General features: G+C 44.0%; 3 protein-coding genes across 11 annotated transcripts in view; 2 read left to right on the forward strand and 1 right to left on the reverse strand.

The window, feature by feature from the left end:
• On the forward strand, positions 1–12,546 carry E2F5 (E2F transcription factor 5). 3 transcript variants are annotated; one of them, XM_015282807.4, is made up of 9 exons: positions 102–251; positions 3,345–3,454; positions 3,965–4,126; positions 5,364–5,407; positions 6,632–6,696; positions 8,324–8,585; positions 9,275–9,475; positions 10,427–10,471; positions 11,810–12,546. In XM_015282807.4, exons 1-9 carry the CDS (start codon positions 123–125, stop codon positions 11,917–11,919), a joined length of 1,128 nt encoding a protein of 375 aa, XP_015138293.2. In that variant the 5' UTR covers positions 102–122; the 3' UTR covers positions 11,920–12,546.
• Positions 585–15,900, reverse strand: C8orf59 (chromosome 8 open reading frame 59). Of its 7 annotated transcripts, none has more exons than XR_003073996.3 (6): positions 15,306–15,468; positions 13,439–13,555; positions 12,558–12,663; positions 4,955–5,040; positions 2,314–3,360; positions 585–990 (listed from the first exon to the last, which is right to left on the reverse strand). XR_003073996.3 is itself a non-coding variant. In XM_015282852.4 (4 exons), exons 1-3 carry the CDS (start codon positions 15,429–15,431, stop codon positions 12,595–12,597), a joined length of 312 nt encoding a protein of 103 aa, XP_015138338.1. In that variant the 5' UTR covers positions 15,432–15,468; the 3' UTR covers positions 2,073–3,360; positions 12,558–12,594. The 7 variants fall into 7 exon arrangements, 3 of the variants coding, with proteins under 3 accessions (XP_015138338.1, XP_046788435.1, XP_015138336.1); XR_005857490.2 differs by lacking the exon at positions 585–990 and having other exon boundaries at positions 2,073–2,489; positions 2,828–3,360; XR_003073995.3 differs by lacking the exon at positions 585–990 and having other exon boundaries at positions 2,073–3,360.
• Positions 15,832–26,992, forward strand: part of CA13 (carbonic anhydrase 13) — a 15,594-nt gene continuing 4,433 nt past the window's right edge. Inside the window, exons 1-3 of the mRNA XM_003640811.6 lie at positions 15,832–15,946; positions 20,550–20,747; positions 24,121–24,239. Coding sequence (XP_003640859.1) covers positions 15,916–15,946; positions 20,550–20,747; positions 24,121–24,239 — 348 coding nt within the window. The 5' untranslated portion in view covers positions 15,832–15,915. The remainder of the gene's footprint in view (positions 15,947–20,549; positions 20,748–24,120; positions 24,240–26,992) is intronic.

Below are 26,992 nucleotides of genomic sequence, written 5' to 3' on the forward strand. Positions count from 1 at the left end.
CTGCGGTACCGCCCCTCCCGCCGCAGCCCTCGGGCCGGCTCCGTTCCGAGCTCGGGCTGTTGCGGCGGTCACGACACGTGGCGCGGCGGGGCGGCCCCGCTGGCGCCGGCCCGGCGGGCAGCATGGCCGCGGCGGCCGAAGCGGCTGGCGGCGGAGGCAGCAGTCGGCACGAGAAGAGCCTGGGGCTGCTCACCACCAAGTTCGTGTCGCTGCTGCAGGAGGCCAAGGACGGCGTGCTGGACCTCAAAGTGGTGCGAGGGCGGGGCGGAGCGGGGCCGCCATGGCCGCGGCGGTGCGGGAGGCCCGGGTGGCGCGCAGAGCCCCGCGGCGCTGCCGGGAGCGGCGGGAGGGCCCCGGGCGGCTGTCAGGCTGCGGCCGTGCCCGGGGCGGGGGCCGGGTCACCTGCCGGGTGCGAAGGGAGGCTGGAGCCGTGGTCCCGTGCAGCCTGGCTGGCTTCGGTTGTTTGTTTTCACTTTGCGGTTGCTCTGTTTACTGACTCTGTGAACTGACGCCTATTTAAGGCTGTTTTCGGCCGTTCCGTGCGGGGTGCGAGGTAACAGGGTTCTCTTGTGGCGCTGGTGCCGGGGGATTCTCCAGTCGGTGCGGTGCGGCAGCTCGACCTCCGCCCGAGCGCACGGTAATGAAGGAGGTGACATGACAGCGGTGTTTGCCGGGCTGAGCATAAGCAGCCCGGTGCCTTGGTTACCTGAGTCCTTTCAGGAAAGCGTTCCTTGGCTCTTAGCGGGCTCTGGGAGAGGAGGTGACCTTGGAGACTTCTCGTGCACTGGTGTTCAGAGAGAGCTCTTTAACAATGTTACAGCAGAAAGTGAAACTTGTCAGTGAGCTAGGAGGGGTCCCATAGGTGTTACATTCCAGCTGGGCACTCAGGTGGGCGTACTTGGAACAGTGACACGGCGGGATGGGTGCTGTGTTTGTAATTCACCCCTGTGTGGAAGGGGTTCTTCTCCCACCGAGGGGGAACGGCAGCACCTACAGTTAGGAGAAGGTAAACAGGCACTGTAGAAATGGCAAAAACTTCTGCTCGGGGCTTCTATTGGAAACTAGTTTCTGAATGACAAGGATATGGTTTGTTTTAAGTAAGCACTAACTGAAGAGAATTCAGTTAGGGACGTTGGGACTTTCATAAGCAATTAGTCAAAATGTACATTTCTGTAATCTGGTGTTTCTCATAAGTGAGTCATGTGTAGGGAAAAGTGAAAAGCAGCATGCACGCCTTGCTGGTGTGCTCAGGGGAATGAGGGACGGGGTGCTCCTGGGGTGAAACAGAGTTTCCCAAAAGATGGTTCATTCATCGAAGATTTTTTGCTGTCCTATTTACGCATATTGACCATCTGAGTAATATTTCTGTATCATAATACTAAGCACACCATGAAGTAAACAGGATTTGGAAGCCCAAAGTGTAGTTTGTGATTTATCAGTGGAGAAAGAACGTTTCCTGGTGATCTCTGGGTACCTCTGTAGCTGGATGGCTGTGAAGCAGCCCCAGGGGACACAGGTGCTGACCTGTGATGGTTCTGATCCTGTGCACATTGCTGCTCCTCACTCCGGGTGCAGGAAGCCCCAGCCGCTTGCGTGTGTTGAACTTTGAAAGTGTTTTGGCACTGAGGGCTTCTCTGCTAATGCCTGACAGATCATGGAAGTAAGGATTGTCTTGAGGTCAAATCCTATGGGGTTCATTTTAAAATCAAGCAGCTGTTCCAGAATAATTGCATAGCCGTCTCTGAATAACCCTGTGTAAGTAAATGTTGCTAAGGAAGTAAGATCAAAACGTCAAGGGATGAGGTGGAAGGGAAAGAAAGAAAGCTCCTCTGTTCAGAAAGCCACCATTTGCAGGGAATGGATAAATACAGAAAGATCACAATGAGTGAATAAAGGCTAAGCCACCTGAAATGACACCCAGAACACAGTGTGTTCCTTCTCTTTGGCAGCATACTCTGGCTTCTGCCTTGATTCCTTAAGTAGGCTTGGCTTGTAGCAAAATGCCATCCCTGTTATACTCAGGGCTAAATGGTATTTCTGATCAGCAGTGCAAAGCATTGAGTACCCTAACATTTGTTTGCTTGCTGGTGAAGTTTATTCCATGGCAGGAGACAGAAAGCATTGCAAATGTGGAGACAGGAAGGGATTTGGGATTTGCAGCTATGATGGAGTTCTTGTGTCTATGGAAAGTCCAAATCAGTGGAGTCCTACAACCTAAGCAACTAGAACAAACCAAGTACCACCAAAGACAAATTTTCCAACTGAAGAATTGTGTTATGTAAGAACTTAGCTTCTGATCTCTGAAGCGCCTACCTGATGGGAAAACAAAAGGAAGATGGGGAAGAGATTGCCCTGCTACATCGTGCTGTTTCTATACCACAGAGAAGGTTCCCAATGCCCAGTGCCATCCCCTTGCATGAAGTTTCTTTAAAGGGAAATGTCTCTGATATCATCTAAACCTCTTTCCTTGTCCCTGGTTGAATCAGGACCTGGAGAAAAAAAAAAAAAAAAGTGCAGAAAGCAAAGCATTCATCAGGTGCCCAGGAAGTGCACATCTAGGAAGGCTTCATATCAGGTACAAAAGAATCATAATGTACAGAACTACGAATGATCAAGCAGCCTGTATCCTCTGACTTCCAGTGTGCTCTGCTGTCAGTGACATGTTGTTTCAGCACATACAAACACACTGTAGCTGGCCTGGGTCAGAAAGGGAAGTGGTAGTGGCTGTCAGCACTGGTATGAGCTGTGCTGGTGTACTGACAGCTCTAAATGCTATTGAGGCTGTTTACTCGTATCCTATCACTCATCACCTGGCAAGATGGCTTACAGGACAGTGTTGGCTTACAGTCTTGCAGCTCTCCTTCTGTCAGACACTTCAAGAAATTACCCCATCCTTCCATATCTCAGCAGTTTAATCCAGAGAGTTGCAGCAGAAGGGATGATAAACTCAGCATGCTGTTTGCCTCAGAGTCTTGTTTTGTTGCAGCGTTGCCATCTTCCTTCCCTACTATTTTGTGCCTTGGAGAAGGAGCGCTGTTGGGTACTGCAGATTCCAATGGCAGCACTGGCAGATCATGTGAGCACTCCTCCCTGGTGAAGGCAGGCTTGCTGGCCTTACCTCAGGTGACTTCCCTCACCATCAGGAGACCACACTTGCATGCTACTTGAAGCAAATGCTAAACTTCTGAATTTGTCATTGAGCATCTTACTCCTGAAGGAAGAGTCGTCTCTGAAGGGCAACAGTTCAAGTCAATTATTATTTGGCATTCTTTTCAGGGGAATGGGTTAGACTGTCTGTTGTTTGCCCCCCAAGTTGCTGACAGCTGTTGCTCTTGTCTCCACAGGCTGCTGATGCCCTTGCTGTAAGACAGAAGAGAAGGATCTATGATATCACCAACGTTTTAGAGGGGATTGATCTCATTGAGAAGAAGTCAAAAAACAGCATTCAATGGAAGTAAGCTTTGTTAATTCTACATTTCTTACTGTGCTCGAGAGCAACACAAACTGCCTCCGTCAATTTCTCCTGACTAGTTAACATAGGATGAAATTAATGTTACTCTCAGAAATGAGCAATGCAACATTTCAGAATGACATCCAAATTACAAATGAAGGTCATTTGTCTTTCCTTTAATTTGCATCTTTGATACATAGAATCAAGTTTAAAAGCTATAGGAGAGATACTTTCAGAAAACTTGCATTGCTGCTTTCTACCTATCACTCACACTCACTGAACCTGGGAGAGGTACTGGGGAACAGTAATTCCACCTACCCACCCCTCTTAATTATTTTCTCTGGTCACTGAAGATGAAAGGGTTACTGAAGGGTTAAGAGGGAAGAAGGAGTAGGAGAGCTGTGAACCATCTCTAATACAGAAAAGCTACTTTCTGAAAGAATATGAATATTCTAATAAGTAGAGAGAAATTCTAAATCTGTGGTTTCGTGAAGCTTTATACTTTTTTTTAAGAGGAGTAGGTGCTGGCTGCAATACAAAAGAAGTCGTGGACAGGCTGAGGTATCTTGAAGCTGAAATTGAAGATCTAGAGCTGAAAGAGAAAGAATTGGATCAGCAGAAACTGTGGCTACAGCAAAGCATCAAGAATGTTATGGATGATTCTACAAACCACCAATATCCTTTTCAAGAAATGGTGTGCATCTTGGAACAAGAATTAAAGCGGCAATTAAAGCATAGGTAAAGGGTGAAACATGCTGTAATCCATTTCATCCAGAAGCAAAGGCTAAGAAAGGCTATTTTTTTTTTTTCCTCTCTTCAGGTTTTGGTTCAATAAGAGTATAAATGATATTTGCGTGACTTTTTAAGCTCTGTGATTGTACAAATGAGAACCTGAAAATAATCTAGCATATATATGTATTGCAGCAACTTTTAAGTCCACGGTATAATCCTGGTATCTGGTTTTAAATTGATTGCACTGCCTTTAGGTGCTTGGATTTACACTTTCCTCGCTTATTTTACATGAATCTCCCCCCCTACCCTCCCCACCTTTTACTTCCCTCTCTTGAAAAGTTAAAGCTATCACCCAAAGATAAATTGAGTTGACAAAGATCTGAAGCTTGTTAGATTCAGAACAGGAAAAATATCCTGTGTGTAAATATCCCATAAGCAGAAAGGTTCAGCCATATTGCTTGGAACTGTTTATCTGTCTTGCAAGATACGGTGCAAAACAGATACATCTGAAATTTAGAGCAGGAAAATGCCCTTCTTATTGATACCACCAATGATAAGTACTTAACATTACTTGCAATTGCTCTGCAGAAACTATACCTATAAAATTTTGTAGTAAAGGAGATTTAAGTAAGATATGAAGAGAAGCGTGCCATGGGAGAGTTAGCAGTGGAATTAATCCCCCAGGGGAGGGGTTGGAATATCCATCACTGGATGTTTTCCAGAACAGGAGAGGCAAACAACTGTCTGGAATGTCTTAATAATTGATCCTACCTTGAGGCAGGGGAATGGGTCTGCAGATGAACTCTCAAGTCCCCTCTAGCAGTCTTTTTATGTGACTTCTGGAACATCCTTATACCCTGTTGAGTTATATAGTGTCAAATTAATGAGGTAAATGGTGTTCTTAAAAACAAGATTTTACATGTTTTCTGTTTGAAAAGAATCTCTTTTCATTGAAGCTATTCAGCTCCTTCTCTTTTGGTATTTGCTTCATATATATATATTTACAGTACAGAACTGTGTTATTTTTAAAATAGCCATTCTGAACATTATAAATCATGCCTTGGTTACACCTTTGAGTAGCAGCAGTAAACGTAGGCTTAGTTTGGACAAACTTCTTTCTAAAGGCATCGAATACCAGTTTCATGTTGCTTTAAGAAAAACGTTCCTTGACATAAATTACATTTTCATATGTCACCCATGAAGATATCTGTAACTGTTTCAATGGTGAGTTGCTCCTACCCTGTATCTCATGAAGTGAGGGATTTCCTGATCTTCTTCTTGAAACTTAACTTTCTAACTAACCTGCCTTTCCCTGCATGTATTTCGTGTTTAGAATGAAAAGGCAACAGTGGTCAGAAGTAAACAGAAACATCTTCTACTGTTCATGACCAACAGGTTCTAGTGTAGTTATAGTCAGAGACTGTATGGAATGGAAGTTCAGCGGTTTGAGAGTGCAGGTTTTGGATGTCTTTTTCTCTGTTTACACTTTGCAGTAGTTTGCCTTCAACCCTCACAGAACTAGGGACAGGGCTTGTTGATCTGTCTCATCTAGACCAGCCATGTCTAGATTTCTTAAAGTTTTCTGATGACAGCTGGAGTCAGAAGGAATTCCTTGTGATGTTACATGGGGCCGGCTGGAGTTCAAAGATGGGACATTGCTACTAAACAAGAAAGATTCTTTCTGTACAGGATGTTTGAACAAATTGCCAAGAGTTTCTGGCAGAAATTATTTCCCTTGACACCCCTTCTGGATCCTGAGTTACTCAAGGGAATATTGTTGTTCAGCCTCACCTGCGCTGAAAACCAACTCTTTGCCACAAGGAAGGTTGGCCTTTTTGAATAAAAATGTAACATTAGACAACTGCTGTGGAGTTTTACAAAACAAGCTGTTGCTGAGAAGAATTAGTTGTTACAAAATATATAGGAGGTGTTTATAATACCCGTCGCATTGTACTTGGTGCAAAATATATCGCAAATGGCAGGGAAAGAAAAGCATCATTCCAACTTATGGATGAAGGAAAACTGATGAGTCCTGACTTTAACTAATAACAATTTGCAATGCACACAGTAAGCTACAGGTGAGTGTTATGGTCACCTGTTACATCTAAGCTGGATGTGCTGCAGAAGCTCTAAGCTCAGGTACTTGATAATGCTGACATTGAAGACAACAACTGAAACGTTTTCTTGCTTTCCTGTGTCACCTGTCCTCAAAGCAATAAAGTAAGCTGTATGACAGAGCTGTTTCTGCTGAAAAGGAAGCTAGTTAAATATTGGGTTTTGGATCTTACAGGGACTATGCAAATCCCATCATAAGTGTATTTGTGCTGGAATTATGGAGTATTTTGAGTAGCTTTAGAGAATTATTCTATCTCATATGAGTGGATATCTTGCAAGATGTAAGAAAAATATGCACAGTTAACACTTTCTTAAAAATTGCTATTTAACCAGGAGACACACTTCTAGCAATTCAAGCACCTTGTGGTACACAGTTAGAAGTACCTATACCCGAAATGGTATGTACTGGTTTCTTGTTTACCTGAGTGCTGTAGGGGGACAGTAGAAAAGAAGAGGTATACTATAGTTGAGGATTTATCTCTGGCTGTGATGAGAGAGAAGGGAAAAATATTAAGCTACTCTTAGTTGAGAATGGAGGTGTTGGGTGGAGAAAAAGTGGGTTTTTTTCTGCACACCTAAGTCTATGTATACAAAAGCGAAACTAATGATAACTTGTATTGGAAACAAGATAGAAAGTGGGTTTCTTTGTCCTCTCTTCTCCCTAAGTCTTAAAGGTTACAGTTTTCCAGTTTAGGAATAATTGTCTTGAATTCCCTTGAGAACTTAACAACAGTAACTTTAGTGTGTCAGATTTCAAATGTATTGTATTGCTAAATCAGAATTTCTATGAAAATACCTTTTAGATTTATTTGTAGGTTTGGTTTAGATGCTGTTCATGTTTAGTCACACAGTAATATACTGAATAGAGAAACACACTGCAGACTTCTTTTTAGCTGAAGGGTTTGTTAGACTGGGCAGGATTAGAGGAGGAGGCCAAATTACTTACCTCTGTCAATCTTTAATCTTTTTTTTTCTTTTTTTCTTTTTTTTTAAATTGCGTTGCCCTGTTTTAAGTGGGGTTGATACCTTACGTAATTGAGAGAGTGTTGCATGACAGACACAATGCTTTTAGAGTGGTGAAACTCACTGAAGTTTCAGAAGCTATTTTTAACGAGGCTAAGCACAATCTGATATCAGAAGAGCATCCAAAGCTAGGACCATGAAGCTGGTCCAGTGGTACTGGGTCTTTGTTCATCTGTGCTGAAAACAGTTCAGGCAATGGTACCGTTCCCTGTGTGGTGAAAGCAGTTGTGATGCAGCTTTTTTGACTTTTTGTTGAGGATTAGAGCAGATAAATTAGTATTCCATCAGCAACTTCAGATGGGATGCATTTACTTTGGTTCCCCTCCCCTCAGGCTCCTTTCCTACTTTCCTCATCCTCATTTTTTTTCTGGAACATACTTGCTGAAACCCTGTTTGATGAATTAGCCTGAACCTACCAAAAGAATACCTAGCAAATCAGCTAAGAAATTGTTTCTACTGACTCAATGATTCTGTGTTCACTTGCTCTGAGTGTGAACTTAATTACTGTGGCATGGCTGGTCCCAACTAGTTGGTTCTGAAGCTTCATTTAAGAGAAAGAAATCTAAAACTACACAGATCTTTTATCTGTTTTCTTACTGATAAGATGTAGCCCTACTGTAGGTTTCATGTAACTTGAATTCAGAACTTAGATAAGCCCTTCAAAATGTTGTATATTTGTGTCTTGTAACTGTTCTGGTCAGGTAAATACATAACAGAATTGTAATCTGTTTCCTATCAGATCACTTGTATTTGTTTTAAATATTTGTTTCCTGTCTGAATGTGATAAGTTTGACAATTAAAATTTCTTCCTAGCATTTTAATTGGAAGAGCACTACATCTTCTGGGAAGTAAAAAAGAAAAAAAAAAAAAAAAAGTACATTGAGAGTTCTGTTTAAACATCTTCATTGGTTACTATGGGAAATAAGTCTATGCAATCACTATTTTTGGTACAGTTCCAAATTCTGTGGGAATTATAACTTTCTTAATACACCATCTCTACAGGGCCAGAATGGACAGAAGAAGTACCAGATCAATCTTAAAAGTAGTTCAGGACCTATCCATGTACTGCTTATAAACAAAGAATCAAATTCCTCCAAGCCCATGGTGTTTCCAGTTCCTCCACCTGATGACCTTGCACAAACCCCATCTCAGCCTGTAGCTCCAGTGACTCCCCTTAAACCTACTCCAGCTTCTGAAAATCCACCAGAACATGGTCTTAACCAGGGACAACAGTTGCCAGAAACAACGGTGGACACACCGTCAGGTGCGCTCAAATTTTTTTTTTCCACCTAAGATGGGGAAGGGAAGAAACAGAAATGGTGATAGATAAAAGAAAGGCATATCAATGATTTGCATAACATGGCAGGTGTCTGTTAAGAAACTATCCCAAGGGCTTACTAACGGCTTTCAAGAGGTTACGGAAAAGTTTCTTCCTCTTCTGTCCTCTATCTGATTGGTGAAACAGATTTTCCCCTTGTAGCTTATTGTCTTACACCGAACAGGTTTTGCATGTGATCCTGGTTGTTAATCTGAGATGTTTCTCCAGAATGCAGGGTGGAATGAAATTGTCAGCTTTAGATGGAGTATATGATTTGAACACATACCTTTTGTGAAGCACATAGTACAGGCACCAGTTCCAGCTTTTGTGCCACAAGGTCACTTACTTTCTTCCACAGAGCCACAGTCAGAGACTGCCTGAATATCTGGTACTTTTTTAAAATCATAATTGTAGGATAATATGGAAATATTTAAGAAAATGCTGTCACTGTTACAGTCAACATTTCTGAGGGATCCTGATAAAATTGAGCTTGCGAGTTTGGAATGGGGGAGATATTCTTCTCACCTCAACCCAGACATTAGCTGTGTTGTCCTCAAGAAAACAAGCCAGGTGCAGGTCTTTTACATTCCTTTTTACAGTAATAGATTTTATAATGTGCTTTTCTGTCTTTGTAGAAAGCAGTTTGCAGCAGAACAGTACAACTCCAGCAACTCCTTATTCTAGCCTTCCAGACTCAGTGTTGTACCCCAGCCTTTCAGGAGATGTCACCCAAGCTACAACGAGCTCCAATGACTATCAGGCTTTACTCCCTTTGGACGTTAACTGTATCCTCAAGCCAAACTCATTTGACATAGCAAAGATGGAGGAGCCCGCAGGTAGGAAGAAACTGTTACTATTCAGTGTTTTTATTGTTTCCTGAGCCATTCTTTTTGCCAAGTTACCAATGAGTTACAAGGAGGGAAGGATTAAGGCTTTTCCCACAGAGCAAATGACTGGCCTTTGTTTATCTCCCATTGAAGCCACTGAGCCAGTTCTGGGTAGCAAGCTCATTTTGAGCAAAATACCTTTCTTTGCTATCAAATAAGCTACTCATTGCATATGGCTTTAGGGTTATAAGAGACTGAGTGTACAGCTTGAGGAGAGCAAGAGAAATTTATCAGGAAAAACTGAGGGATTAAAATAGGAATATATATTCCTATTCCTATATGATGTGGAGCTCTTGGAACGGGTCCAGAGGAGGGCCACTAAGCTGGTCAGAGGGCTGGAGCACCTCTCCTATGAGGAAAGGTTGAGGGAACTGGGTTTGTTTAGCTTGGAGAAGAGAAGGCTCCGGGGAGACCTCATTGTGGCCTTCTAGTACTTGAAGGGAGCATATAAACAGGAAGGGGAGCAGCTGTTTACAGGGGTGGATAGTGATAGGACAAGGGGGAATGGTTTTAAACTGGGACAGGGGAGGTTTAGGTTGGATATTAGGCAGAATTTTTTCACTCAGAGGGTGGTGATGCACTGGGACAGGTTGCCCAAGGAGGCTGTACAGCAACCAAGGAGGTATATATTGGAGGCATCCAGGGCCAGGCTGGATGTGGCTGTGGGCAGCCTGGTCTGGTGGTTGGCGACCCTGCACATAGCAGAAGGGTTGAAACTCGATTATCATTGTGGTCCTTTTCAACCCAGGCCATTTTATGATTCTACAATTGTATATCTATACAGCACACTATCTCCACAGCTCCTACCGTGTGCACGTGAGCTGTACTGTGCTTTACAGTTCAGTTTTGTAATGCAGAGAATCTGTTGACTGCAATAAACACATGCTCCTGTTTTCACAGGAAATATCGGTGGGGATATTATTGATGAACTTATGTCCTCTGATGGTAAGTATTTAGCATCTTTACTTGCAGTTATTAAAAAAGTAGTAGCATGGTTTTTATATGAACAGCACTCTTGGTAGGTGTCTGTTAAATCTCTTACCAACAGTCAGTATGGTACTACTTCTTTCCCCTGTACTGCCTCTTCTATCTTTGTCATTCTCGTCTTTGCACCCCTATCTGTTCCCTGCAACGCTTTTATTTAACAGTCAAAATATGAAAGCCTTAATCCAGCAAGAACTTACATGCATGAGTAACTGAACAGTACTTAATTCTAGAATAAATAAAGAACAGGTTGATGACTCGTGCTGCCTTAAAAAATAAAATAAAATAAAAATCTTTTCAAATTCTGTTCTGCCTCAGGCCTCTTCCATGAGCTTTGAACAGATATTTCAGAGCATATTTACATGCCTGTATGCGGATTGATACTTGGCCAGGTCTCTTACACTGGCAGAAACAAATACAATCCTTTGGTAGTCTTGCATCTCCTTGGCTGTATGTATGCAGAACTGAGCCACAGCTAGTGGCTCCGTACATTCCATGACCCCCTGCTGTATCTCACTGAAACCAGCTGCCATAGTCCTTTTCCCATTTAACTGTGCTGTTCTGTGAGCAGCCTGTTAATATGTGCTTTTCAAGCAGGCAGACTTAAGGCTTATCTAGAAAGAAACATGCAGCTACAAGATCTAAGAGGGAAGCTGGAGTTATATGAATGTGACAATAAAATATGTGGATAAAACGGAAATATTCTCCAATTTTAGAACAGCTACAACGTGCCCAGCTCATCTGCATTAGTCTCCCTGAGGTACGGCATGAGGGCTAAGGCTTCTCTTCCTGCATTCCCCAAGAAGGACTTCAAGTCCGTGCATGAAATGCAGTGCACAGAGAAGCTGACAGCCTCCATTTTTCTTCTGTAAATTAGGGATAATATTAATTTCTTTATCCAGAATAAATATCTGAAGACTAATACATCAATATTGTATGTAACAGGAAGGAGATAAACATAAGTGATGGCTTTTTGACAGAATTTTCAAAAGCTGTCTAGGAGTTCCTTTGCTGCAAAAGGAGAGAGTAGGTCTATATTTCACAGCTTTCACTCCACCCTCAGCAAATTTATGATAAGATACTAAGAAAAAAGGTGTAGACGTGTCACTTACTGCCTTAGTTTGAAGGCAATACAGGTAGTCACAGTATGTGTCCTAGCATGCTTGTCAGATTATCAAGGCAATGTTTTACTTATTAAGACTAACCCTGGCACTGGTGATGATGAACATACTGGATTATGAGATAGGGCTGATATTCCAAAAGTGTTTTAACTTAAACTAAACTATTCCTGCTTTACAGTTTTTCCTCTCTTACGACTCTCTCCTACTCCCGGAGATGACTACAACTTTAACCTGGATGATAATGAAGGAGTCTGTGATCTCTTTGATGTGCAGATACTAAATTATTAGATATTGTGTCAACCAGACTACTTATCTACCTCTAACGATAACATTCTAGACTTCTTCATAACCTAAGTATTTGAATAATGAATGTATAACTTCTTAGTTCACTGACTCTGGGAGTATATTTCCTTTTGCTTCCTTTAACTACTTCACAAAACGAATTTAACCACCAGGAAAAAGAAGGGCTTTTTATCAGAATCTTGGCACATTTTTCACCTGAGTGTCCTTTGTGTAATCCAATGATTTTGGAGTTTTCTTTTCCAAGAAAAGCAAAAATGCTTTATAGCCTTCTGATCATTTTTTTAAAAAAATGATTAGGCTTTGCTCACAGTTACCAGCATTCTCTTTGAAGCTTTACTGCCGAGAAGCTGTCAATATTTTATAACGTTCCCATCAAATTTGAAACTTTCACTGCCAAGCTGAAAAGTGAAGGATATCAACTTGAGTTATGCTTAATTGTTTCAGTGAACCAATTTTGTGAAGTGCCTTCTGTTTTAGCACTTTAAGTTTCTCACACTGACTTCTGACATTCCACTTTCCTAGATGATAGGAAAGGTCTGTTTGTAGTTTGTATTAAAGTGTGCCAATACTTGTATATTAACAAGATTTTTTTAATAAAATTTTACAAACAAAGCCCGTGTGACCTTCAATTCTTGGAATCTCTTCCTCATCCGTTATGCATTACAGCTGTGAAAGTAGACTCGTGGCAGCATCCACATTTGCTGGTTCCTCTTCTGAAGGTGCAGTAACCTGATAAAAGAAAAGTTTCAGTTTAAAGTACAGATCAATTCCTTTTTGTGTTTGGGGGAGGAAAGAAAGAAAAAAAAAAACAGCCAATGATTTTTTGCTGTGAGTGAAAGACAAAGTGTCACATCAGTAACGTACATAGCTCAGTGGAAACAGGCACACCTCTTAGTTCAGGGAATACTCAGGACAGCACAATCTTGAAACAGGGATGAAAAATGCTATTGCTTTACACCCTGCGTGGTCAAATTGAATGTTATGTCTTGTACGGCCCTACTAGTGCAGAAGTGGTGGGACAGTCCAAGACGCCAGCCACGTGCAATAGCAAGCTAGCAGCAGTAGGGCTGCTGGCACCAACAGCCTTGCCTGGCCTCGTGCTGTGTCAGCAGCACTATCACATGCACTGCCTTTTTTTCTTCAGCCTCACCCTGGGGTATTTGGCAGTTGTTCTGTTGCTCCCAGCTACGCAGAAACTTGATGACCCCAGGTGCAATACTCAGCTCTTGTCCAGTTCCCTCTACTTCTCCACCAGCCAGGGTGGGTTCACCTGTACTCTGTATTGATACCACTGCCTTTTTGTCCCCTTAACATTAATAGTTATAGGGCACTTGACTATGCCAGCTGGATTTCAGCGTTACACCACAACTGAAGTTAATAAAGCTGGCTTTGTAGCTTTAAAGCCACTACAAGAATTGCCTGCCGCCTTTGTGTCAGAATATAATGCTTTAAAAATCTACATCCCTTTCGCTTCCCTCCTCAGATTTTCCCAGAGGGAAATTACCTGCTGGTTCTTTGGAGGTTCTGCTGCAGTACCTTTCGATAGTTGCTGTACTTCTTTCTGAATTTCAGCAAAAGCTTTATTTATCTTGCTCACTTTGTCTGCATTTGCAATGTTTATCTGTAGGCAGAAAAAAAAAAACAGCACACATCAGTCTTCTAAACTGAAATTGCACTGGCATCATTTTTGTACAACTGTTAAGCAGCTAATGTTATATGCATGTCTTACAGCATTAAAATAGGAACTTTTTATACTTGAATTCTGGTTGTCAGTTATATCGCTGAGTCATGTACAAACGTTGTAATAAATACAAAACTGTGAAGGCGGTCAGACTTGTTGTGTTGGGAAGGGAGCTCACAACGACCCACCACACTTTGGGCAGGATCTTGGCCACACAACAGCACTTCACATCGCACCTGTTCCAGAAGCACGCCACACATCCCAAACTGCAGGCTGTCTCCCGCTGTTCCAAAGGCTGCACTTTCATTCACATCTCAGCAATTTACATAGGCAGAAGCAAACTGTGAACTGTTACACATACTTATGCCTTTTGCCTTCAAAGGTGCTGTAATTTCAGAGCACAAATACATTAACAATAATTCCACTTATTCCTGAGACAGCAGCCAGGAGGACCAGCAGTAAGAAAGTGGGGGCACGAGGCCAATAAAACAATCTATTTAGACCAGCAGTTTAATTGATAATAAACCATAGGGTGACTTGAGAAATACAGGCTCAGCTCCCAGCTCAAATTAGAGTATATGGGGCTGTGGGCAATTCAATTTACACAGGCCTTCTGTTTTCCATGAGAGCCCGCTGGCAGCTCCCAGCTTCAGCAGCACCTAAAGGATCAGTTTGTGTACTCAGCACTCTTTGTAGTCGGGCAGGGACTGCTCTGCAGAACGAGGCTCTGCAGCTGGGATGTGTGTCTGTATCAAAAGGTGTTTGAATAGTTATGGAGTTTCATCTATTGAGGAACAAGCCCGTTCAAACACATTTTTTTTGGAGCATTTTAGAATTCTGCTTAAAGATACACGAATCCCCAAAGGCTTAATGAATTAAAGAACACAGCTTCAAACACACAGAATAAAATTTTACTCCTATTAAGCTGCTGACTTCTCATGAAGATGCTTTTAAACCTGTTTCTCCCTTTATCATACAGAGCCCTTTAGACAAAGTGCAGATTTGACGCCGGCAACAGAAATCGTCTCGGGGCTCCCTGTTTATTCCCACAGTTTGTTGTGTTCCTGTCGGCCAGATTAACCCGTCCGGTGGCTTTCTTTTGCAGAATAAGATCTCAAAGGGCCTTTTTTAAGAGCTGCCATTTCACTCTGCACAACAGACCGAACGGTGCATAGTGGGGGACAGTGCCTCACCAGGCTTTCCTTATATCCAGTCTACATCGCCCCTCGTTTAGTTGGAACCCATTTGCCCTTGTCCTACCACCACATACCCTGCTAAAGAGCCTGTCCCCTTCTTTCCTGTAGCTCCTCTTTAGATACTGAAAGGCCCCTGTCGGGTCACCCCGCAGCTTTCTCTCCTCCAGGCTGAACAGCCCCAGCTCTCCCAGCCCATCCTAATAGGAGAGCTGTTCCATCCGCGGATCATTTTTGCGGCCCTCTGGACACGCTCCAGCAGGCCCACGCCTCTCCTGCACTGAGAGTCCCCACCGTCCCCACACGGACGCAGCACTCCGGGCGCTCTCCCAGCGCGGCGCGGCGCGGCGGGGCGGGGCGGGGCAGATCACCTCGCCCTGCTGCCCACGCGGCTTTCGATGCAGCCCAGGAGAACCACGGCCGCGACCGCACCACGCGCAAACCCGCAGCCCCGGGGAAGCCGCGGAGCAGCTCCGTCCCCGCCGGCTCCCGCTCACCTTCCTCAGCCCGGAGGTGACGGGCCGCGCCCGGCCCTTCCCGCGGGCCTTCCCGGCGGCAGCGCCGCGAGCGATAGCGAAGACGTTGGCCGCCTTCGCCGCCTTCCGCGCCCGGCTCTTCCCCATGGCCGCCGCCGCGAGCAGCCGGCGCGCGCCTGACGTCACGCCTGAGCGCCGGGGGAAGCCCTGACGTCACCGGCCCGGGATTCCCCTCCGCGGGGCCGCCGTTCGCAGCGCAGGGTGGTGGTGGCGGCGGGCAGCGGCGCCGGGCCGGGCGCGGGGAGCTGCAGCGCACGGCGACAGCCCTTCGGCACGGAGTTTGAACATAAAAAAGCGTCTCCGCGTGGGCTGCGCGGGACCGCCTCCCGCCGGGGCACGCCGGGGGCCGCGGGGCGATGGGGCTCCGGGAGCCGCCCCGCCGGGCTGTGGGGGTGGGGGTGGCCTCGAGGGGCCGCGCCGCGGGGCAGGGCCGGGCCGGGCTGGGCCGGGCCGGGCGGGCGCTTATCGCGGCGGGGCGTCGCCGCACGGCGCCTTCAAAGCGGGCGGAGGGGCCGGCGGGGTCGCTTCTCCCGTCTCGCGTCTCGTCCCGTCGCATCCCGAGGCCGGAGCCATGCTGCACTGGGGATACGACGAGCACAACGGTACGGGCGTCGAGGCCGGGGGCGGAGGCTCCCGGAGCTGTCCGGGGCCGCCCGGGGATGGGGTGGCGCTCCGGACGCGTCTCCGTGCGGGGTTCGCTGTGCGGCGTCGTGGTGCGGACGGTGCCGGCGCTGTCTTCGGCTCCGGCCGTGTCCCGTTCTGCTGCACCGTGCCGGCATCGGCGTCCGTCGTTTCACACCCACGGGGAGATGCTTTGGGGTCTGGGTTGTTTCGTGCTTCCCTTCATCTCAGCGTTCTTGGAATCGCCGAGGTGCGCCCAGCAGAAGGCTTAATGCCGCTCTGCTCCGCTCTGATCCGTAACTCATATAGACGCTGCTCCTGTGCTGTGCTCCAGTGAGTGCAGGTGGGAATGGGAGTGCTCCTGGAGCCAGCTGGGATCACACAAATAGGACAGCTTGCACTGTGTTAGTGCACAGGGCAATAACGCACTGCAGCGGGAAAAAGAGGAAAAGTATGTAAGATATATTGACATGAATTTATGGCACGGAGCTACCATAACCCCATGGATGGCATGGGACAGGTTGTGCACCAGAGGGCGGTGGGCATGGAAGAGGCTGCCCGGGGCAGTGGGCCCCGAGTGCCGGAGTGCAGGGGGCGTTTGGACAGCGCTCTCAGGCATTTTTGGGTGGTTCTGTGTGGAGCCGGGAGTTGTCGTACTCACTGATCCTTGTGGCTTCCTTCCAACTCGGGATGTTCTGTTAATTCTGATTCTACGCACCGGTGCACATGCTGGCACTGCTCAGAGCCCGGAGTCATGTTAGCTTCCCTTCGTGGTGTTTTTTCCCTCTCCTCTGGGATGGATGTGCTGTTCCCAAAGAACTGGGTGGCAGTGGACGGCCACAATGCCACAGCGATTGGGTGCTGTCTGCTGCTGTGTGCCTCTCCCCATCCCCATGAGACGCTGTTTTTTGTTGGGTTTTTTTTTTTTTTTCATGTGTTTCTCCCTGTGTTTTCCAAGTTTTGCAAACTTCACCTGCGGGGCACAGATAAGCAGCCCCTTTCCCTCTCTTATCCTGGCCCTCCTTCTGGCTTCCAGGAAGGGGAGCGCACCAGAATTTCTATCGGGGTGGCCCTGGACCCTCCTGAGGCCCCTCTCTCCCCCCAGGCTCTGGGCTCTGTTTACTGGCTGATAACGTTTGGGTGGAGTTTGGCTGTCTCCCCCCTCTCTCCCTCAGTTCCTGGTCACTGTGAGGTGGGCTGTGCCCCAGCACTCAGCCACCTGCCCCTCGAACCCTCAGGAGAATAAAGGAGAGAGGTTGGGTGTCCAACACTTGACTGCCCTTCCCTAACATCAGCTCTATTTCTTGACTCTTTCCCTGTATTTACTGCATTGGTTTTGCCAGTTGTTCAGCCAAACAGTGGACCATGAGATTTCTGTGCCTCTTGCACCGTATTTTTGCCCGCATGCCCCTGAATAGCTTCTCTGAAATTGAGATCTGCTTTTGCTACTCGGGAGGTAGCAGCAGAGTGAAGTTAATTAAATGTGATGCAGTTGTATATTAAAGTTGACTTTCTGAGGAGTTGGAGAGCCGTCTGCATTCACTCTGACCTCAGCATTTGTTACTCGCAGGGATAAAAGCGCTGTTTCTTTTTTAACTGGGGAAAAACTCGTTTGCCCCTTAGCAATAAGTGCTGCTTAAATCACTTTGTGCATAAACCATCAAATATTACAGATCCCTGTCTGCGTTTACGGTGTACCTATGTAATAAGGCTGACTGGTATGCAGAGAACAAAATCTTCCTCACTGCTTTGATGCACATATTTCTGAAATGCTAAGAGGCACTATTTTATTTCCATGCAAACCTCAGCCTTTGTTTCCTTGCCGTTCTCCTTACCTCCTGGTTCTGGCAGTGCTTACACACAGAGGCGTAACACTGAGAGATCTTGGGCACTGACTGCAGCGCAGGGCAGAAATTCCCACTTTAGTTAGGACACCAAGTGAGAATCCACTGCCTTAAGTTTATTCCTTGCTTGATAAATTATGTGGGAAGTATATATACTGTGTTTTACTGCAGACATGTCACTGGGTCTGTTCCAACCCTCACACTGAGGTGTACTGTAAGTAAAAGGGAATGTGAAGATTAATTACATAGTTTTGATATCTGTAGTAAAAAGCAGCTCTTCATTTTGCCCATTATTAATTTTTCCCATTATGAATTTTCAATTGTTTTAAGTAGAGCTAATATTATTGGAAACAAATATGTAACCAGATGACTTGCAAGCATTTTGTGTATAATATGCAATCATAGAATCACAGAGTATCCCGGCTCAGAAGGGGCCCACAAGGATCATTGAGTCCAGCACCCGGCTCCACACAGCACCACCCAAAATCCAAACCCAATGTCTGAGAGCGCTGTCCAAATGCTCCTTGATCTCCATTACCTCGGGGCTGTGCCCACTGCCCTGGGCAGCCCGTTCCATGCCCACCGCCCTCTGATGCACAACCTGTCCCTAACCCCCACACGCCCCTCTCCTGAATGCTAGGCAACGCACACTCCTTATGGTGAAGATGTGCTCCTGCAAAGATCAGCCTACACCAAACTGATCAACTTTCTGCATGTGATACCAAATGGTCTCCCCAGAATATCAAGTTTTCACCTGTACATATGGTATTTATGCAAGTATAGAGGCTCACTGCAACCAAACCACACTCCAGAATGTGTCTGCCATCATACTGAAATGAAGGCATGTAATCCAGGTCTGAATATAGAAGAAATTTCTGTGCTGGAGTTCCCACTGGTTTAAGTCTGGTTGCATGACGTGCATTTGAGCATTGTGTCTGTGGACTTCCAAATGCCATGGCATATTTTCCTGCAGTCATAACACAATGCTTGCTTTGAGACAGGATCAGTAGAAATGAGCTGAGCCAGTTTTCCCAGCGTTACAGGAGTTGGATAATTGCAGTAGGATTGCTGGTAGATGTTCTAGTAAGAAATATCACTCGATAAAACAAGGTGACATAAAATAAGCTTAAATCTCTCTTCATTTTCCTGTATATGTAAGGACAGATTTCTGGCAATCTTGTGTTACTGACAGGTGCTTAATCACCAAAGTGAAAACATGGCTTTGGTCATCTGAGCCAAAGACAAACACCAAAGCAGGTGCAATGACTGAAGTTTATTGTTGAATAATTTGTTAATGTCAGAGTCAAACACTTAGGTCCTCTTTTTTGTCCCATATATATTATTTATGAATGCAAATCACTCATTATTTACTGTACAGTAACTATAGTTATTGCTGAGATGGAGCAGCAAGTCCAAGTGGTTAAACAGATATTTTACTTCAATATATCCTAAGTATTAGAATTAAGTAGCAATATGCTTTTTCTAAGCATCCTAAAATGGATCATTAGGTACAACTGACAGAGTGGTGCTTCTTCAGTGACTAAAACTGTGCAGTGCACGTCTAACTGCAAGGTACTAGCATCCAAGCACAACTAAAACTATATGGTATGCTAAACTGTAGTAAATCAACATACTGAATGGCTTTGACCACCATTTGTGAAATGAGAAGAATTAAATTTACATAACTTTGTGTTTCAATCCAGAAGTGTTTTGCCTAATGGGTTAATTAAGTCATTAGCAAAATTAGTAACAAATTCAAGACCAAAGGCCTTTCTTCTTCTTGAATCCTAAGCCTTGGCTGCTCTGTGCAAGAGACCCCTCAGCTCTCACATCTCCGGGTGCTGCCTGGGGCAGTGATCCCAGGTGGCTCTGCAGGCAGCTCCCCACACCCTCCCCCAGTTCACTGCCGTATGCCGGGGCTATCCCAGCACCTGCAGATTTCTGAGCTATGTTCACTGCTGTTGAAGTCCAGGACAGAAAACTATCTGACTCCTTTTGATATGAGGCTATTAATCATAGTGTACTACAATCTAAGCCTTTTTCTTTTTTTTTCTTTTTTTTTTCTTTTTTTTTTTTTGCTCTTCTGTTTACTGACGTGCTGAGATGTACAGAGAGATCCAAAACAGCGGGTTGGTTTGTAGGATGAAATCAGTTACCCTCCATATAGGGATTAATGATTATTTCTCGTTATGCAGATTTTACAAGCTGAGTTTCTGATGCTCGTATTTAAGTTTTTCTAATATCTCATCTCTCTTAGTTAAGTGAATTATTATGCTTCTTAGTCATGCTAAGCCTGGGGGAAAAAAAAACAAGTGCTATGCTCTTTATAATACTGATAGATCATTAGCTCTGCACATGGCCTTTCAGTATCTAAAAGGGGACTACAAGAAAGAAGGGAACAGACTTGTTAGCAGAATCTACTGTGATAGGACAAGGGAAAATGGTTTCAAACTAAAAATGGGGAGATTTAGATTGAATATGAGAAAGAAGTTTTTTACAATAGGGGTGGTGAAGCACTGGAACAGGTTGCCCAAGGAGGTGGTGGTGGAAGCCCCATCCCTGCAGACATTAAACAAGGTATGTAAAGAGATCCCAAGAGCTGCTGTTGTGACACAGTGCAACAAGAGTAACTGAATATTTTGATCTGGGTTTTTCTGTTGAAGTCATTTTGAATTTAAGCAAGAAAAATTCAGGCAGAGGTTCTTTTGCCTTACAAAGCTTCTCCTCCAATGCTTCACAGGGCCTGCCCACTGGAAGGAGGTTTTTCCTGTCGCTAATGGAGACCGCCAGTCACCTATTGACATCAAAACTGAGGAAACCAAGTATGACCCTTCTCTCCGTCCTCTAAATCCCAATTACGATCCAGCTTCTGCTAAAATCATCCTGAACAACGGGCACTCCACCAGTGTTGAATTTGATGACACTGTGAACAAATCAGGTTTGTTCCTTTCCTATTGCACTGTGTTTTCTTCTTCCGTTTCCTGAATGGAGTGCAGCCTGGGCACATCTCTCTACCAGATGTGACTTCCTCAAACCAGTAAGGCTCTCCTCCTCTGGGTGAGATTCCCATTCCCCTGTCTTTCAGCCTGTTGGGATGTGGAATCAGATTTCCAGAGGAGTTTTAGGTTGCATTTCTTGGGAAGCACTAGGATTCCTTCTTTGCACATAAAGGTTGATGTGCCCCAACCAACTCGATAGTGCAAGCATCCCAATTTGAACAGTATTTTGCACAGTTTTGCAAATCCTGCTCTTTCACTGTGGATTAATCCTTTGTGTCTCATTCCAGGTTCATCTAATCAAATTGCTCAAATATCTTACCCGACTTTAGTTGCAGGTTTGGCTGTACATCCTTTCCCTTTTCATAACCCATGCTTGGTCTTCTTATATCAGGAAAGAACCAATGCAGAACAGATGAAAAACATCCCAAGGGATCTCTTTTCTTCTCTGAAAAGTGTCATTGTCCTGGTCTTTTATAGGGGTGTGTAGCTTCCCCTTTTGCAAGCAATAATTCTTATTCAGAAGTTCTCTGATTTAGTGCAGTCTTTGTAATGTTAATGCCTGCATCATTAGAGGCTTCTCATGGATGGCAGGCTTGCTACCACCCCTCCTCTGAGACTGTAGGAGTAAAGTTTCTTGAAGCAGTAAAATCCTCATGTGGATGCGTGAGGCTTAGCTGAGGATCAAAGCCAGAGGGAGACTAATTAGTGATCACCCTGCCCCTCAGTACGAGGACTTGTTGGCTGATACTGGCAACAGGAACAGACAGAGGTGGAGGCAACATCCTGCTTGGCTTTCTTGAACAGTCTTAGTCTGACTGAAATCTGTCAGTCTGTGCAAGACTGGATATTGCCTGAAAGCCACCAGCTGGCTGGCAGAGATCTGGTCTGGTCTTTTGTGTGTCAGAGGCAACTGGACTTCCCACGATTAATCTCTGCTTCAGGTCTGGTAGGTGTGGGTGAACTAAAGCACATCTCTTACAAAAATATTCAATCATCTGCTTTCAGAATTTCCAGCAAGGACAAATCTTCCACTGCCTTTGGTTGTTCTAATTGTTGATTACTCTCATAGTTAAAAAGTCAAGGTCGCAAATTATTTCTGGTGTGAGTCAGAGCAACCCAGTGTTTAAATTTCTTTTCTTTAAATAATAAATTAGAAAAGAAGTACACCAAGAGCCTCTTCCACTTTTTTACTCCACCTGTGAAGTGATAAGACCTCAACCATATTTCTGGAGGCTTACACTGGTGGGAAAGCAGGAGTAATATGATTCTCTTCCTACTGCTTTCCTCAGGCCGTAAATCCAGGGATACAGCCCGAGTCACAACAAAGCACTGACAGCTGTTGATTAGATAATTTACAAGCATAATCCCCAGTCACTTTCAGAACTCGGTCTTCTATGTATGAAATACATTCTCCAGTCGTACATGTGCAGCTTTACATTTCAGCCATTTTCACACATTACTTATAAAAAAATTCAAATCTTTCTGCATCTGTAAACGGACTTTTTCACTATTTTCCCCGGTGTTTGTTACTGATAAACCACCAGTAATGTTTTTGTTTTCTTTCAGATCATTGATCAGAGAAAGTATTGAATTTTCTAGGGCCAAAATGTGGCCTCTGTGGCACCTTTGTGAAGTAAACACTCCTACTCTACGGTGTTTTCTTAAGAAACTTCACACTAATTAATACTAAATACACTAAATACTACTACTTTTAATTCCATATGACCTGTTTTCTCATTTCAGCCAGCACTGAAGTTGGGCTGTCAAGTTTGTGATGGTGTAGTTTTGTTTGTCCTCTTTGGTGCTACACTGTCTCCATTCCCTGGAGTTACTTTAGTGATGTTTCAAACACCTCTTCTTCTAACTCTTTCAAACATTGTGATACTGATATTTTCTTTAAATCATTTCTGAGTAATTTCTTGCTTTGTGGCTGTTGGAATGAAAGATTTTTACCACCACTGTATGATGTGACACAAATATATCATCAGGCCATTTTCCACGTTTTTCAGGAGTATTTAATCGAGCGTTGATGCATTTCTGTGTAATTGTTTTTCCTCAGCCAGTATAACACTGATCTTTACACATTTTTAGGTTTGTTTGCCAATAAGTTCTCAGTCCTCAAAAGAAGGAATTTATTTTAAGAGTGCCACTACCCCAGCCCCTTTGTTCATTAGGTTTATAGGCTCTGTAAAAGTAAGTTCTTGAGTTGAAGTTTTAAGAAGATTAAATATTTTTGCCCCCAGAAAAACAGCTCCAGTTTCTTTCCACTCTCGAGGTTACTTGTGTTAGCAGATAGGCAAGTTAAGAAATTCTTCTCTTACAAATACTTGATGGCATTACTCCTAACAAGGTTTATGTTTTGGATTAGAACTGGAAAAAAGAAATAAGGGACTGTTGTCCTCCCCAGTGCTCTTAATTTAAAAACCATCTCCTTGAGGCTTCCATTTTATCTCTTTAAAATCTCTACAGTGAGCCAGTAAAACATCTCAGACCATTCCCCATACCCTCCAAGGAGACATGGATGGAGCAGAGAGAGTGGAGTGATTTGCTCTGCAGTGAGAAAGAAGTTTTTCTGAATGTGATTCGTGTTCACATGTTTGTGCTGACTTGGGTCTACCCAACTCTACTTAGAAAAACACAGTCGCTTTACAGAAGGAACACAGCGGAAGTCCACCCATATTGGTGTTCAGCTGAACTAAATGACAAATTAAATGTCAGTAATATTGCAGCTGTACAATGTGTATCTATTTGTGTTAGCATCTGCTCCTTCCTGTTTCTCAGACTTCTGTCAGCTGTAATTGGATCTGGCTGCAAAAGAAGGAAAGAGCCTTGAAATTTCTTTATGATCCACCTACTTTCCTCTGAACTTCAAGCAGGAGAAAAAAATCTATTCACATTTTGTTTTTCTGATCCTCCCCTTTACTCATAAAATCTATTTTAAGCTTAATTTCTCAGTCATTCTTTCAAATATATTCAAGATACTGCTTGCCAAACAGAAACACTTTCCCATTTTTTCATCTTCTGAGAAATACCCAGGCCCTAGCAAGACACACCTGGTGTTAACCTGATAGTAACCCTTCAGTAGGCAATAACCTACTAATCTGTATATCAATGCAGTTTTGATAGTCACATTCTGGACAAACAAGGATTCCTTTATAACACATCAAAGAAAGGAGAACCCATATAAGAGCTTTTGAGGAGAAGTAGGGTAATGTCCATAGACTGAAGCTTTAAGTGAGTTTAAACTCACACCAGTAGCCTCTAGAGCTCCTGTTGCTTCAGTTAAGCCCTCTCCTGTGTTTTGGTTTGTAGTGCTGACCGGGGGGCCACTCTGTGGGACCTACAGGCTGCGCCAGATTCACTTCCACTGGGGTTCCAATGACGAGGCTGGCTCTGAGCACGCTGTGGATGGGATGAAGTATGCGGCAGAGGTAAGGCTTGGCACAGAGTCATTTATTCTTCTAAACCTGTGACTAGCGTTCCATTTTGAGAATAATTTTGCCCCTCAACTCCCCACTTTTCCTTCTCCCTTCATTATATCAAAAGACAAGCAGTCTTCCTGAAGCGTTTAAGCAGTCTTCCTGAAGTTCCATTCTAAAAGGAGAAGCTGTTTGCTTGAGAACTGCACCCTGAGGTCTATGTCAGGCAGCTCTGGCCTGGTGTTCCCCCAGGGGACAGGTGCACTGGCTGCACTGGCGTGGAGAGCCCTCTCCTGCTCTGTCTTCTTTGGTCTGTTGGAGTAATCCACCATAGAGTGTGCTCAGTCTGACAGTGACTGATTCCTCTTTGCAAACGGAAGTAATGTGGAGTGTTTTGATGAGACTGAGATCTTTATCAGCAATAACTCAGAGATTGAAGAGTTTTCTGGGGTTGAAAAGAAGTAAAGTGTATAAATGCTAGTGGAAAAATAAAAGTCTTGTAATACTAAAGAAGAAAAAAAGTTAAAATATATGCATGGTGATGTTATCAGATTTTGCTGGAAATGCTTTAAGAGACAGTGGTCAGGAAAAAAAATCATTTTTCTAACACTAATGGGGAAAAGTGACATTTGCAGTGTTTAAAGGCTTATGTTTTCCACAGGAACCAGGTGAGATGGAATATAAAGAATTAATAGAGGTGCTTTAAAGCCATTCAGTGCCAAAACAAAATTTCTAGCTGAGAAAATATAAATGTGTATCCCATCTAAGAAACCAAATGGAAGGAGAAAATATCTGAATTTATAGCCAGTCTAAAAAGCTTTCCGTTGCCTGTTGGTTGGGTAACCCTCCACAAGAAGCTCTCTAGATGTCATTTTGGCTATGAGATAAGAAAACCAGAATTCAGACCAAGGCTTCTGAGCACTGCTCACTGAAAAGAAAATACATCAAAAGGAGAAATGAAGATGTTTTCAGTGCTCATGTCCATGAGGAAGAAGTGCAAGATTTCAGGAAAAAACATCAATTATATTGAAGGAAGAAGTATTGTACAGGTAAAAAAGACTGGAAGGCTCAGCCCCCTAACCCTACAGGGAAGCAGAAGACATCCACGACTCCATTCTTTGTGGCAACATATGGTCTGATCAAGGTCTCCTCACAAGCTGCAATGACACAGTGGTGGTAAGACGGTATATATTCCTTAAAAGAGAAGTCACAAGCCTTTGAGACGGGGGCTGTACCAACAGTGTTTCCCAGCTCTGTTTGTTTGGGAGTTTTTTTGGGGGGTTGGTTTGGGGTTCTTCTGGCAAAATTCTGATGGAGTCTTATTTAGTTACGAGAATTTAGCTTTTTGTTCTTTGTTGTTTTTTTCTTTTTTAAAATCCACAATAAAAGTCAATTCCGACTGAGAGTTTCTGTTTCCTTTTTGTGTATGTAAAAAATGTAATTGTTTAAAAATTGTTCGACGTAGCTTCTTTGAACCTCTAATCGTGAGTGGTGCAGGCACCATGAGTTCCAGGATAGTAGTTCACCTCAGAGTGGTTTGATGGACTCTGTTCTCCTCTTGGCTTAATTAATAATACTTGTAAGCAACTTTCCTTCAAGGATTCTGAAACTGTGAGCCAGTATGTCTTTCATCGTGAGCATGTGTGTTATGATTGATTTCAGGATTTCAGTAGAATTCCTTACTTGCTGAAAGTTATGTTTCAGCCATTTAGAACCCAAGTGCTCAGCAAATGTTAATTACATCCTGTAACAACTAGTAACAGCTCTGTATTACAGATACGGAAAATTGAAGCTCATAGAGGTTAGACAGTGACAGAGGTGTGGAGTCAAAATCTTCACTTTCCTAGCTCTGTATTTCAACTGCGTTGAAATTGTTGCTGTGCTGCTTCTCATATAAATCCTTTAAAGTGAGCTCCAGCTTTCCCAAATTGTTCTTATACTGGAGATCTCAACGTGTTTCATTTCAAAGAGAAGCCCCCTTTACAGGGGTTCATCCCCGTTTAAGTCATTCAGTGGAGCTGTTTTTTCAGCACTCCTACAGAGTCAAGTTCAAAGTCTGAGAAGATGCTCACCAATTTTAGAAAGGGCAATCTCCTGCCCTGCTTCTGAGCCTCTCTTATCTTAAAATTGTGGGAGATAAGATGCAGTAATCCACTGAGGATTTGTGGGAGGAATTAACATTTGTGAGGTACTTGGTCCTGAGTGCAGTGCGTCTGTTCTCTCTGCAGTTTGGCAGTCAGACCTTTGCTCAGTGCGGGTGTTCTGGGAAACCAGGAGCTCTGGAGAACCTGCTGAGCCTGGGAAGGATTTAGGAATCCTGGCTTGGCAGGAGGGACTGAAGCGGTATGGGGGGGCTTTTCCTGTCTCCAGGAGGCAGATAGCAAGGGGTCCTCACCCTTGTGTGTATCTTCAAGTTCTTAAGCAACTACCATAGGACAGTTGCAGAATAGTACCTGTTGGGAATTCAAATGCTCAAACCTGAAGTAATTAAGCCACTTTTAAGTTCCTAACTACTAGTAATCATAGCAAATGACATTTAGAATGCATCAAAGATGAAATTTTGATATTCAGCTTAAACTTAACAGGGGAGAAGAGGTCAGCGCAAGTTTAATGTGTTCCTTTGCCCATTTTCTGCTTGTGGCTGATTTACTGAAAGCTTGATTAGAAAAAAGAGGAACAAAGTACTAATGACATCCCTATGATTTTCAGTCTCTCATTAAAACCAGCTGTACCCAAAGCCTTAGCTTTAGTTACATAACCAGGGG

The sequence above is a fragment of the Gallus gallus genome, chromosome 2 (assembly GCF_016699485.2).
Source record: "Gallus gallus isolate bGalGal1 chromosome 2, bGalGal1.mat.broiler.GRCg7b, whole genome shotgun sequence".
Taxonomy (NCBI): Eukaryota; Metazoa; Chordata; class Aves; order Galliformes; family Phasianidae; genus Gallus; species Gallus gallus.

What these genes read in the sequence shown, in the direction of transcription:
- E2F5 (XM_015282807.4), top strand. Translation starts at nt 123, where the DNA reads ATGGCCGCGGCGGCCGAAGCGGCTGGCGGCGGAGGCAGCAGTCGGCAC. An exon ending in AAAAACAGCATTCAATGGAA is followed by an intron (nt 3,455 to 3,964) that starts GTAAGCTTTGTT and finishes CTTTTTTTTAAG; the next exon opens with AGGAGTAGGTGCTGGCTGCA. An exon ending in AAAGATGGAGGAGCCCGCAG is followed by an intron (nt 9,476 to 10,426) that starts GTAGGAAGAAAC and finishes CTGTTTTCACAG; the next exon opens with GAAATATCGGTGGGGATATT.
- C8orf59 (XM_015282852.4), bottom strand. Translation starts at nt 15,431, where the DNA reads ATGGGGAAGAGCCGGGCGCGGAAGGCGGCGAAGGCGGCCAACGTCTTC. An exon ending in TCACCTCCGGGCTGAGGAAG is followed by an intron (nt 13,556 to 15,305) that starts GTGAGCGGGAGC and finishes TTCTGCCTACAG; the next exon opens with ATAAACATTGCAAATGCAGA. An exon ending in AACCTCCAAAGAACCAGCAG is followed by an intron (nt 12,664 to 13,438) that starts GTAATTTCCCTC and finishes TTCTTTTATCAG; the next exon opens with GTTACTGCACCTTCAGAAGA.